Source organism: Lepeophtheirus salmonis, chromosome 11, assembly GCF_016086655.4.
Source record: "Lepeophtheirus salmonis chromosome 11, UVic_Lsal_1.4, whole genome shotgun sequence".
In the NCBI taxonomy this organism is placed as follows: domain Eukaryota; kingdom Metazoa; phylum Arthropoda; class Copepoda; order Siphonostomatoida; family Caligidae; genus Lepeophtheirus; species Lepeophtheirus salmonis.
In genome coordinates, this window is record NC_052141.2 from 11,336,601 (window position 1) to 11,349,075 (window position 12,475).

General features: G+C 32.8%; 3 protein-coding genes across 4 annotated transcripts in view; 1 reads left to right on the forward strand and 2 right to left on the reverse strand.

Moving 5' to 3' along the window:
• The window catches only part of LOC121126291 (uncharacterized), a 360,273-nt gene that overhangs the window by 24,043 nt on the left and 323,755 nt on the right, over positions 1–12,475 (reverse strand). The window lies entirely within an intron of this gene.
• Positions 3,582–7,148, reverse strand: Orc5 (origin recognition complex subunit 5). Its single transcript, XM_040721205.2, is given in 4 exon segments — positions 3,582–4,107; positions 4,168–4,195; positions 4,197–4,863; positions 6,832–7,148. Coding segments are annotated over 4 exon segments (1,203 nt in total). The 5' UTR covers positions 7,041–7,148; the 3' UTR covers positions 3,582–3,808.
• On the forward strand, positions 7,224–9,087 carry mRpL32 (mitochondrial ribosomal protein L32). Of its 2 annotated transcripts, none has more exons than XM_040721206.2 (2): positions 7,224–7,483; positions 7,542–9,087. In XM_040721206.2, the coding sequence occupies exon 2, from the start codon at positions 8,354–8,356 to the stop codon at positions 8,921–8,923; it is 570 nt and encodes a 189-aa protein (XP_040577140.1). In that variant the 5' UTR covers positions 7,224–7,483; positions 7,542–8,353; the 3' UTR covers positions 8,924–9,087. The 2 variants fall into 2 exon arrangements, with proteins under 2 accessions (XP_040577140.1, XP_040577141.1); XM_040721207.2 differs by having other exon boundaries at positions 7,305–7,483; positions 7,545–9,087.

Consider the following 12,475-nt stretch of genomic DNA (forward strand, 5'->3'; position numbering starts at 1 on the left):
ATTTGAAAAAATATGGTAGCCTTCTGTAATTTTCTTGATGCCAAATGTTAATTATTAATTTGGAAAAAGAAATATTCATTCAAATATTGTCATTTGAAAAAAAACTTTTATTTTTTTCAAAGAACTTATTTGCCATTTATAAAAAAAGTTATATAAAAACTGTCCAAAAAGTCCCCCCCTCTCAGAAAAAAATGTTTCTAGGATGTTTGGCAAAAAACCTTATTGCCGACTGCCATTACTCCGAAGGGACACTTTGTCCACAAAAATAATAAATATATTTTAGGATGATTCATATTATAATACTAGGCAATTATCTATTAGACTATTCCAATGACAAACACACCATCATAACTGTAAGATTAGAGACAACACCCGGAAAGAGAAGTGCCAATCAGTACTTGATCGGATACCTAGGACCCCAAACACATTCGATATAAACGATTACCTCATTCACATTGCCCATTAAATCTCAATCATTGATTAATTTACTCACTTTTTCTTTTCTTTAAACATTTTTTCTCTTTCCAATTTATTTGTTTAATTAATTACACAGGGGAACAATTACAGGGGTGATATTTTTTGCAAATGAACATAAAACAAAAATCAAATTTATCTATGAGCGCAGAATCGAAAACTGATCTCAGCTTTTCTATAATTCATTTGAATTCTGACATATCTGAGATTATAGTAATTCGGGACTATTATCGTTCAGAGTAATTTTTTACCCTTAAAACAATCACAAATTAAAATTAGGAATAATAAAACTTATGTAAAAGTGTCTAAATTCAGATGACTGAGAAAAATTGAGATCAGTTTTGGATTCTACGCTCAAAGATAAATTCTTTTTTTGGCTTGAATTCATTTGTATAAAATGAGTGTTCCCTTGTGTTATCTGTATGGGTGGATATCGAGCGAGTGCGAGTAAAACGCAGGAGCGAGACATATGGTACTACTGATTAAAGTTATGGTTTTGGAGGAAAGAATACCACGTCACTTTCGCTGGTTTTCCAATGGCAAAAGAGGCACACAAGTAATAAAGGAATCAGGGGCCCAGGTTATATAATTATCCATATAGATTATACATTATAAACTCTACCTTATAAAGAGAATTGTGATTGAGATAAGTTATTTCTGCGTTACATATATTATACACCATAGAAACTGAAGGATTCTAATAAATGAAATATTTTTCTTAGAGTAAGGGAAGGAGGAAAAGCACTTCAGAAATTCAATGAAGGAGCAGAGGATGTGAACGTTTTCTATTCCTCACTTGGGCTTCCAGTCGATTATTCTTTCTTTTTATGGACCTCAATAGTTTTTATAGTAGTATACAATTATTCTGTAGAAGATTTGGAGGAATTTATGCATTTTGGAGCATAGAGGCAATGATTCACTAGGTCGGAAGTCATTATCTTGAAAGGGAGGAGGTATCTGCATAATGAACGATCCTTCCATTAAAGAAGATGAGATCAATCGAGTGAGGTACACATAGACGAGATCCCTTGAACAGAACATGAAGAAAGGATCAGAAGGCGTATTGGTAGGATATCCAAATGGATGATGTGGAGGGGGGCGAGTGAGAGAAACAAAATATTATATCTATATTTAAATTCACATATATAAAAAACCTCCAAGAGCTCTTCTTGTTTTTCTCTTTGAATATGTCTCATAGAAGGACTCTAATAAAGATCAATTGAAGGCTGAGAAATAATTATCGGCGGAACATACTTCATATTTCTCACTTTATTAAAAAGTTCCCTGTCCATCGGAGCATCAGAGGAATCTGCCAATGACATCCGTAAGGGAGGAGCTGGTCCCAACAAATAGTGCATTGGCAAAAATGAGGCTCCCGGTAAGGATGGGATTGATGCCCTGAGGACTTCTCCCAATCTCCTCCAAATATATTTATTTTAAAATGCGTTTTTAAAACAATTTAAACCATTGATAGGTGAGAATTCTTCTTTTAGAGGGAGATATTAACACACCTGCAACTTATTAAAAAATGAATAAAGCGAACACACAACCAACAATTTTCCTTTCTCTAATTTTGAAACTGTGCTGTTTCATTACAAAAATGACATCCTTACTCATTAGATACATCTAGCTTTACCCATGAGTGGGGCTTTAGGTGCAAAGTTTTATCGAATGTTACAGCTGTGCATTGAAATTAAAATGTAATATGATTTTAGAATGTCTTTTTTTTTTACATTTGAATATAAGTTTAAATAAATTAACATAAGCCTGCTGTCTTGAGGAAGATCTAGAAAATTAGTTATAGGTTTGGCTAACCAGGAATTCTAGATTTCTGGGCAATGTATCAGAACGTAAGTGCAAAATAACAAACAGTGCTGAATTGAATATACAGCTAATATAAACGAATGGAGGAATCTCTTGTTTTAGTTTTCTGTAGAACCAAAATCAGACAAAAATCGGCTAAGATTTCCAGCCATCAGCTAAATGATATTTTTTCCAGCTAGACAATTCAAAAATCAGCTAAATCTAGCTGGAAGTCAGCTAGCCTGGCAACACTGCAAACCACTCATACACCATGACGTCAATATTAAAAAGCATGTTGGAAGTCAATCATCAGTTCTACACGCGTTATGGTACAACCTTGTATTTCTATTAACCTTCTATACATCTAGTTAAATCTAATTTCTATATATATATATGTGTATAATTTATATTAGTGTCCTTGTTTATTCTGTGAAGTAAAGTCTTAGGACCAGTCCTTAAGACTATCAGCACTAGAACTGATTAAAAAAAAAGAAATAAAGTTGATTGACGTCATTAAAGACAGAAATGTATAAGTTTTAGGACTGATATGTAGGACTGAAGTGGACCATACCGAGACTGAATTAGACCGGACTGCTGTCTTCAGTCCTAAATATAATGAGCATACTTTTCTAAACGTAGATCTAAAAGTTACAAAGATATTGAGATCTAAACTAGTTCCTGGTTATATATCCCTATTCTTTAAATAGTCAGGCAACCTTAAAAAAATCAACTGTGTTATATCATTTTTTTTATAGATAAGCTTCTAATTTTTCCATTATAACTTTATGAAAAAGTTATCTAAATTATATTTGTATATCTATTTATTGATCAGGGCGTCCGCAAGGGTAACCTGAAGCCTACATCCCCCCCAAAAAAAAAAAATATTTTTTCTAACAGCTGAGTATTTTTGAATTTTTTTTTGTAAAAAATATTTAGTTTTTCAATTAAACTCCAAAATCAAACTCTGAAACTTAGTTCCGATATAAATTATAGCTTAATGGTATTGTGATGCAAATTTAAACTAGACTGGGCACAATCCTTTACTTACTGTGATTTTTCTTAAATAAAATATAATTCCTAGTGTTGAAACTTGGTCCAGCACCGAATTGAAAGAGCATCCAGGCGATTAAGGGTTAATTTAATGGTCTGTTACTGTGGCCATACATAATATTTGTACCAAGTTTGATCAAAATCGATCTGTAACTTTTGCCATGATCCCGCAGCGGAGAAACAAACTAACAAAACAAAAAGAGGCAAAAAAACAACTTCTGCTTCATTGGCGGAAGTAATTTGTAGAAAAAAAATCCTTTAAAAAAGAGTGTATTTCACATCTCTTGAGTACTCCTGATCAATTTAACAAATGTCGAAATTATGAATTGAGCCATATTTTATTTAGAAGATTTGATATTATACAATATGATGAATTGATAGCTACTAGGAAAGCATAAGTCTTTAAACAGAGTTTATAAAATTAGATTTATTTTTTTAATTTAGAATCCCTAGAATACTTAAAGATATACATGGTTACCCTTCATGCATAATCGTACAAATATTTGACTATATCAAAGTTAACAGTCCTTGACAAATTACGAATAAAATCCAACCCTGCAACACATTTATACTTGGGCATATCTAAATCCCCACCAACTTGAACCAAATACTGAAGTGTCACAAGAGTAGATATCTGACTGAGGATATTCGCAGAGGGGGAAGCTCTGTCCTCAACAATGGCATAGAATATAGCTAAAAGACGATCTATTGGAAAAGCCTTGGGACCAGTCAATTGGGATGAATACCTTTGTTTGGCTTTAATCATTGCCTTAGTCTTTCCTAGAAGTTAAATGATGCGTTTTTATATGATAAATTGAGACATTTTTTTTAAAAACTTACTCTGTTTCCCGTGATGCTTCACAAAAAAATCGTTTATCCGACTTGGATGGGTTGTGAGAGGATAGATAGGCGGCAATGAGAAGGAACTTTGAGAAGAAGGGAAGCTCTACTTTTAGTCGTTCCTTCATGGATACAACCTCTCCTCCCGACTCCCTATATAATACATTCTCTCCAAGGGCTTTCAACTTGGGCTCAAAAGCGCGAAATAAAGCCCTCATACTCGTTGCTCCAATGGATTTATCATCCACTGGCTCCTTATACGTATTAAAATGATCGAATGCTAACCCAAGTAGCTCTTTGACATTACGTGTGACGGAAAAGAAGGACGCTACAAGTATGTTAGCGTAGCCATAATAAAAAGTGCTAGGATATCCAGACATTGCGCTCTCAACTTCATGAGAAAGAATTTTGATGGTTTGCTCTTTGGTATACTGGGGAAGGTGTAGGGGAAAGAGGGTAGTATCAATGCGTCCAAGAATTCGGTGAGGAGGGATTTGTGATATAAATAGAACACATATGTTTAAATCCGTCATTTCTCGAATGCGGAGAAACCCAGAGAGGGTTTTTGGATCTGTTGATCTCAAGCGATCCGCAGAATCTAAGGCGAATACTATTCTTTCTTGAGAGGGGATTTGAAGTGAATTCAGGGTTTTGACAAAGTCGCCAAAGTTTTCTATGTGAGATTTATCCCATGGCCTGTAAATTAAAAATTATTTATTATACGAAAACATAGACATGTTAAGTGTAAGGATAATAACAATCTTAAGCAAAAATCAAGGAAAAGAGATACTCCCAGTATAGTATTTTACTTCATATATACAGCCAATAGTTCATACATATTTGAGTCAATTATAGGTTTAATATTCAAATTTGTTGGATGTGTGTAGATACCAAAAAGTTTGAGCTATATCTTTATTTGAAGTAAGAAAGTATTAACTTATATATGGTCCCTTTCAACCATAAAATCCATCAATTTCTCATTATTTTATTATGAGCTTTTGTTATTTTAATTTGCAATATACTCAAAGGGTTAATTAGAAGTATTTGATGAACGAAATAGATGATAATTTTGCGTATTACAATACAAATGTAATCCACGCATAATTTTAGGGAAAATCCTTTTATCTTGCTTTTGTGTTGACGGGCCGAATTGTCTTTTCTTAAAATAAAAGTCAAAATTGTCTTTTCTTAAAATAAAAGTCAAAAAAAAACATTCTGTCAAAATTGTAAGTGAGCACGTAGGAACAAAATCCAAGATTAGATTTTATGCCAAAGATGTCAATAAAAAATAAATTATATTATGTGGGTGAGATTTTCTATGAAAACCATAGTTCAGCCTACCTCAAGGAATTCGGAGAGAAATACAATTCTTCACAAAAAAAATTACAAAATATGAAAAAGGAAAATGGACCGAGGTATGGTTTTTTTTTAAATTTAATAAGAAAATTAGGAAACTCACAGATTTAAGGTCTTTAAATCTACAAAAAAAAACAACTATAAAGTCAATCAACAACAAACAGGAATCTTTTGGCGAAAAGCCTTCTTTTACGGAAATATTGCATGTCATAAATTGTAAAGACTTGACTTTTTCATACATTCCAAATTTTTTTTCAGTAAAATTGAAAAAGTAATATGAGACATCCTAATATAAACTTTACTATTCATTCTAGAGCTACTTTCTTTCGACTTCTGAAAGCAAATGCCATTATCTTTCAGCCATACTTTATTCAAGCTAATTCTGCCATCCTTGTGAAGAAGGTATGTATTTATTATTTTTACCTTTTTCCCGCAGATTTCTTAGTTTTATTAATTCCAGTCTAATAGTGAATTAAATGTGTTGCTCAAAGAAACAAAAAAAAAAATAGAAAACATTGAATACAATGCGGATAATTATATGCTAATAAGTATTAGTTTCCAAGATGATAATTTTCTTTAGTCACATAATAAAATATTTGAAATGTTTCTATAGGATAATATGAGACACACTAATTGGGGTAATATTGGTGGTCATGGTTTTGTGGATGTTTCTGACATTGACATGACGCTTCTGAAGCCTCAATTTGTTGATGCATTCAGAAATTTGTCACACTCTGCTAAGGAGGAGATGTAGCTTATATAAAGCCCATGTTATATATTACTGTTAATGCATTATTACTTAATTAACAGCTAAATAATAGCAATAAACCAATTTAGTTTATTTTACCTAATGCAATTTTAGTGGCCCGTATTATTCTGAGCATGGACCAATCGCAGGTTTTCAAATAAGGCTTTTAACTTCAAATATTTTTGTGCGTTCGAAATAATTGCAAATAATCTTTCATTCAAAACATAAAAGTACATGTACTGTGAAAGTTCTGGCTACATGACTATAATTTATTAAAGAATTTAGGAGATGATTAAAAAGCGTCTCATAAATTCCACCAAGGTCAGTTACTATTATCTACTGGCAACTGGGGTGTCAATGCTATGGTATATGGAGTTTAAAAAGTATTCCTTTTGATTAAAAAAATATTATTGACAAATTTTGAACCGTTTTTATGAATATTTAGAGTTACATTAAGGCCCTTAAATCATTCGAACATGTTTTTTCTGTTGACGGTCCGCATATGGAGTCAATTAATATATGAAAAGTGAAATGCATTGACGATAGAATGGGCACCATACGTTAGAAGATCTCTGTAGATGAGTCCCATGGAGACGGAGGATTGAACACATGAAGAATAGGATTTTATTCCAACCTCTTGTTTGGCTAGAAGCGTTTTTCCAGATGATGCAGATCCCCAGAGATATACAGATGAAGGAAACCCCTTTTCATCGCCGGCACATAGTCTCTGGAGAATTTCGGATTCTTCCTCACGACACAGAATCGGCATTTCTTTCTCTATAGACTTTGTCTCAGAGTATATATATTCAATTGACTATTTAATATTTCTCACTTTTTAGTCAGTGGGATTTCCCTCTCTTTTTTGTTTTTTTTCTTTCTATTTAATTCAACTATGACGTCATCTTTTCGTCATCAAATATCATAATAATAATAGTAATTTAAAAAAATCCCTAAAAATGGCTAGATTTTTACAATTTTAACATTCAAATTTTTGGATGATTATTCAGGACAACAAAATTTAAAATATCTTCTTGAGATACTTCTTGAGTTTGATTGGTTACTAATGTTTTTTGTTTTTCTCGTTTCAGGTAATTGTTCTAATTGCTATTAACGTGTAAGAGTGGAAAAATAATCGATCGAGGAGACAAAGGAAGGAGGAAAGAGGAGCCGTTTAAATTTAAAACCAATTGTATTAACGTGAAGCGAGTGAGAGTAAGTTTAATCCTATCAATATAAAATTAACACCTTGAGTTTCGATATGTCTCATAAGAAGGGAAACTTTTGGAATGGGGAAGAGGAACTTAACCTCCTCGAGTCGGAACTGGGCTTGATGCATGAGTGTTATTACGATGGGGAGATCGGTACCCCCACGAACACTAGCCTTGCCTTGGCGATTGGTGGGATTGACTCACGAAGAGTCAAAAATAAAAGGAGGACGAAGGAGTACAAAGCTGCGTTGAAGCTTTGCCTTCCGACCATTCTTCCTGAGCATGGGGTGAAACGAAGGGATCCAGGTGGTGTGAAGTACCAGGTTGGAAGGTGGACTATTGCGGAGCAATCTGTGATAGCAGCTATGCTAGCTAACAATCCCGGTTACGGCTCTAGCGCTATGCTGGAATTACTGGTTCAACAACTTGGGGGCAGATCCCGGGAGAGTATTCTCAATAGGCTCGCAAATGTTCAACAGAAAGCGTTGAATAAAAGTGTAGCTGAGGCCTTAGGTAGTGCCCAGCCAATAGACTTCTTTGATAGTTCCCAATATTAAAAAAAAATTAATTTTTCACCAAAACAAGCTGCGTGACTAAAGCTGGTGCTCTACGTCTGTTCCTCAATATACTCCAGATAATATAAGAGCTCATTTAAAAATTGCCCTCATAGTTAGGAATCATTATCAACAAGGGAGTGATATTGTACAAACCCATAAAACCATAAAAAATACACTTTCCCCACATGAGGTTGAGTGACTAAGCCTTGTTCCACTCCAGATATAATATAACTCATTAGGCATGTATTTTTTTCTTTCTGTTGAATTACACTGTGACGTCATACTTTCGTCATCCATCATTCAACTTTATTTTCATCATGTGGATACCAAGGATCTCTCAGGAATTACAAACCTTCATCCAAAACCTTTCCCGATCCTTCTTTCCTCCCTCACCTCAATTCGCACTTTCCTCTCCTGCTCTTAGATACACACCATCATCATGCCAAGAGCCATCTCCTTCCCTCAAAGACTCCATCCTTTGGGGCGTCCCAAAGAGACGCCGATCTTTGGAAAAGAGAATGACGCGTCGTTTTGGATCCAAACAATGGGGAACATGCAAACTCGTTCCCATGAATTACCGTATTCAAGTAGATAACAACACGGGAGAGTTCTTTCAACTCGGTGAACTTGCGCCACGAACCTTCCGATACATTATGAACGAAACAGAGATCATACAGAGCAAAGTAAAGAATATTTTTGGAAAAGGAGCTAAGGATGCGGATGTTTTAGTTCAATACTTGGGGGAAAAGACGGATTCCTTTGGGAATAATAAAAGTAAAATTATTGAAATGGAAACAGAGAGACCCAAGTTCTTTAGTCGTCATTTACTTGAAAAGTCTGCCAGTAAAAAGGAGTCTACGATGGTTCGTCCTACAGGACTTGGTTAACACTCATATCTATATAGGAGTTGACCTAATTAATTATTCTTACAGTTTATGTATTAGTTTTTCTTTGAAGGATATGTTTTATTAGCCTATATTTTGACTCATTATACGGAACATTGTTCAATTTTAGTTCCTTCAATTGTTTGTCAATAAAATCTCTCATCAAATTGGATATATTTCTTCTTCGATCCATCTCATAATATATTTTATGTTGGTACTCCATTAATTAATATATTTGTAGATGGTCAAAGGTCGTTCTCTACCACAATTTATTTTTAGATGAGGTATATTCTCTGTGATTGTATTTCAATTCATCTTTTTATCAATACTCCCTCAATCAATGGTCCCTCAACATCAAAACAATCTTAAACAAAAAGCAAGGAAAGGAGAAACCCCTAATTTTTAGTTCATATAGACATACAGCCTCATATTTCACATACATATTTGAGTCAGTTATATTCAAATTTGTGGAATGCGAGTAGATATCAAAGAATTTAAGAGACTTATATTGACCCCAATATGGCCTCTTTCAACCATATAGTACATTAGTTATCATTCTTTTATTGTGAAGATCAATTATGGCTTCTTAAAGTGTAATTTACGTCGCAGCCTAACGGCGAATAAGAATAATTTGTTATATATTAACGATAATAAGAATACAAATATTTTGAGAAAAATAATTATATCTTGCTTATGTGTTAACGGACCACATATATATTGAAACCCTAGAGCAGTGGTTCTTAACTCTTGTTTTTTCTTTTCTTTAGTGTAATTAACCTCATTCCTAACTTTGGAGTATGGGAAGATAATGACTGAAGCAAATTAAAGCTTTATTCATAAAAGTTATATTCATTTAAAATTTATTTTATGCCAGCATGCACACTAGGAAGTTCTATTATCTACTGTAGTTATTCTTGGGGAGATATTGGCCATTTTAATTTGATTTCTGTCTAAAAATTGGCTATTTTTAGACCTCCTATACAGTCTTGAATATGATTATATGAGCCAAAAATTGTACTTAATATATTTTGTAATATTCAGTTAAAAATATCTTCAAAACATTGTTTTGAGCTGAGATTTTTAACATTGTATAATATTTTTTACGTCTAAGTATTGTTGAGCTAGGTTGCGATAATAAAAAATCTGCAGACAACTCGAGTCAGACTTTTAACAGTTCTGTTTATTCGGTCATATTATAATACTAGAAACCCAGTGTAATTCTAGTTTAATATCATTATTATGTGGTGGTGTTCTTCACTAGAACAGGTTTCATGATTAAAGCTGGTACTCCTAAATTTTCATTTTACATATTATTAATAATATGTTTATTAGAAATCATAAGCGTCTTCTCTGGGATTATAAATTGAAGGAAATACCATTTTGGGGCTTAAATTGGATATTTTTACTTCATAAAATAGATAATTTTCAAAACTCCATTAAATGGATTTATGAATCCATATGATGAAAATGATAAACCCTGATATTTAAATATAATCAAACTAATAGTTACTGAAAATCCATCAAATGGGTTGATTTGTACAATTACTTTTTTCCTTTGGGTAGGTTAGAAACGAAAAAAGTAGGATAATATGAGAAAAATATATTTATGAATAAAATAAAAAAAACTTAACACATGCATTGAATACTACTTAATACCAATAATAAACAGTGATATTCGAATTAAATCAAATTGAGAATCCCTTCAAATGGCTAGATTTGTTCATTTTTTTCATCAAGAGATCTTTACTTTGAAAGAAATGAGTTCGCATGTTAATTACCACCCAGCTCATTTGTATATACCAGTGCGACCAGCTTATCACATTTGCAAAAAAATATTTGTGGATAAGTTTAGATTTGAAAATCACTATTTTTATGACCATCTGTATAAACATAAAAAAAGTCTAGCAACCAATTAAAGCACAAAAACTACCCTTTACTGTATCCGGGTTAAAAGGTCACAATCAGATACGAATGTAATTGAACCTGTACCTTTAACCCCACTTTTTTTTAGGTAAATTATATTATATTATTTAATTTTTTAACATTGGGTGAATATAACGTCGCCATTATATAATTTGGCTTCCTAAACCTTTAGGTCCACTACGAAATACATTCCAGCGTTGTAGTTCTAAAGTTACAAATGATGTATAATATGGGATTTATAATATTGATTAAAAAGATTTATTATTTTCAAATTTAATTTTCATATAATTTTATTCGTGATTATTTTTCGAAAACCTTTCAATCTCAATGACTAAAGATTTCAAATAGTTTAGTGAAGTAATATGTTTGTAGATTCTTAATATCTTAAGCATGCTCTTCAGAAACCAGCAAAATCAATAAAGGTCAGGATTGGAGTCCATTCTATAAGCCACTACAGCTTAAGTTAATACTATCAACCAAATAAATAAAAAAGACGCTATTCAAATCCATTCATTTGAGCAACATGAATAGAAAGATTTGGAAATTGTCTAAATCCTTGGGAGTGTAGATCAAAAAGAAAAGTAAATTTTGATAACTTGGATTTATGTCATAATGTCTGATGATAAGTGTTGGATCGGTACCATAATTGATTTCCTAATCAGTCTACTCCTCCCCTGTCAGTTCTTTTTTGTCCCACCTTTTTACCATTCAACAGTCCTAAGGAAAGATACGTCAGTCTCGTGAACAGGATACCTCCCCACTGTAGATTGAACCCCTACAATTTCACTCCCAGAGCTATCTACCCCAATCCATTTTTTTCATTATTATTGAAAAGTACAGCTAGTAAACGATAGATGGCCAAAGTCGTGAATGAATGGTATGGTTTTTAACAAAGATAAAAACCCAGTGTAGAATGGGCATGTTACAAAAAGAAACCAAAAATCAACATGGTTACCATGACAATTTGAAGAAAGAGGAGAAAAAGAGAGAAAGAATAATGCTCATGACGCTTCACTAGATTAGCTACAATCAGCTGTGACAAGGGAGGAGGGAGAGAAGGAAATAAACAAGGATATTGCTAAAAATTAATCCAATGTCGATCTCCAATTCTACTCTGAGTCCAACAAGGACTTACAATTATAACTGTGCAACAAACCCTTAGGGTTACTCTCCGTCTTTTATGAACACTCACAAACATCCAAACGGAATTAGAATATCATTTAATTTATTTAGGAAAGGATGTTCACTACTTAGGAATTAAATAATAATGACAACTGCTAAGGAAAAGAAAATTCCTTCTTTATACTACCACTTACAAATTAACAGGCCAGCTAAACAAAAACACCGGATTTACATAATTGGTTGTTAATATCGGTTATTGTGCAGTATATCTTCATTAAACTTTTTGCTAATTAATAACTATAGGGAATGTTTAAGACTAAGAGGATAAGAGAAAAGTCGTGGAGGATATATTAATACGATATATTCTAGACCCAAAACGAATATGACACTACTCTGACATTTTGTCGCTGGGTATTTAAAGTAAGAAATTTACTACACACTTGTATTTAAAACCGTATCAGTACTTAATAAGTTTAGTTGCTAGTAGTGTAACCGTATTTATCATAAATA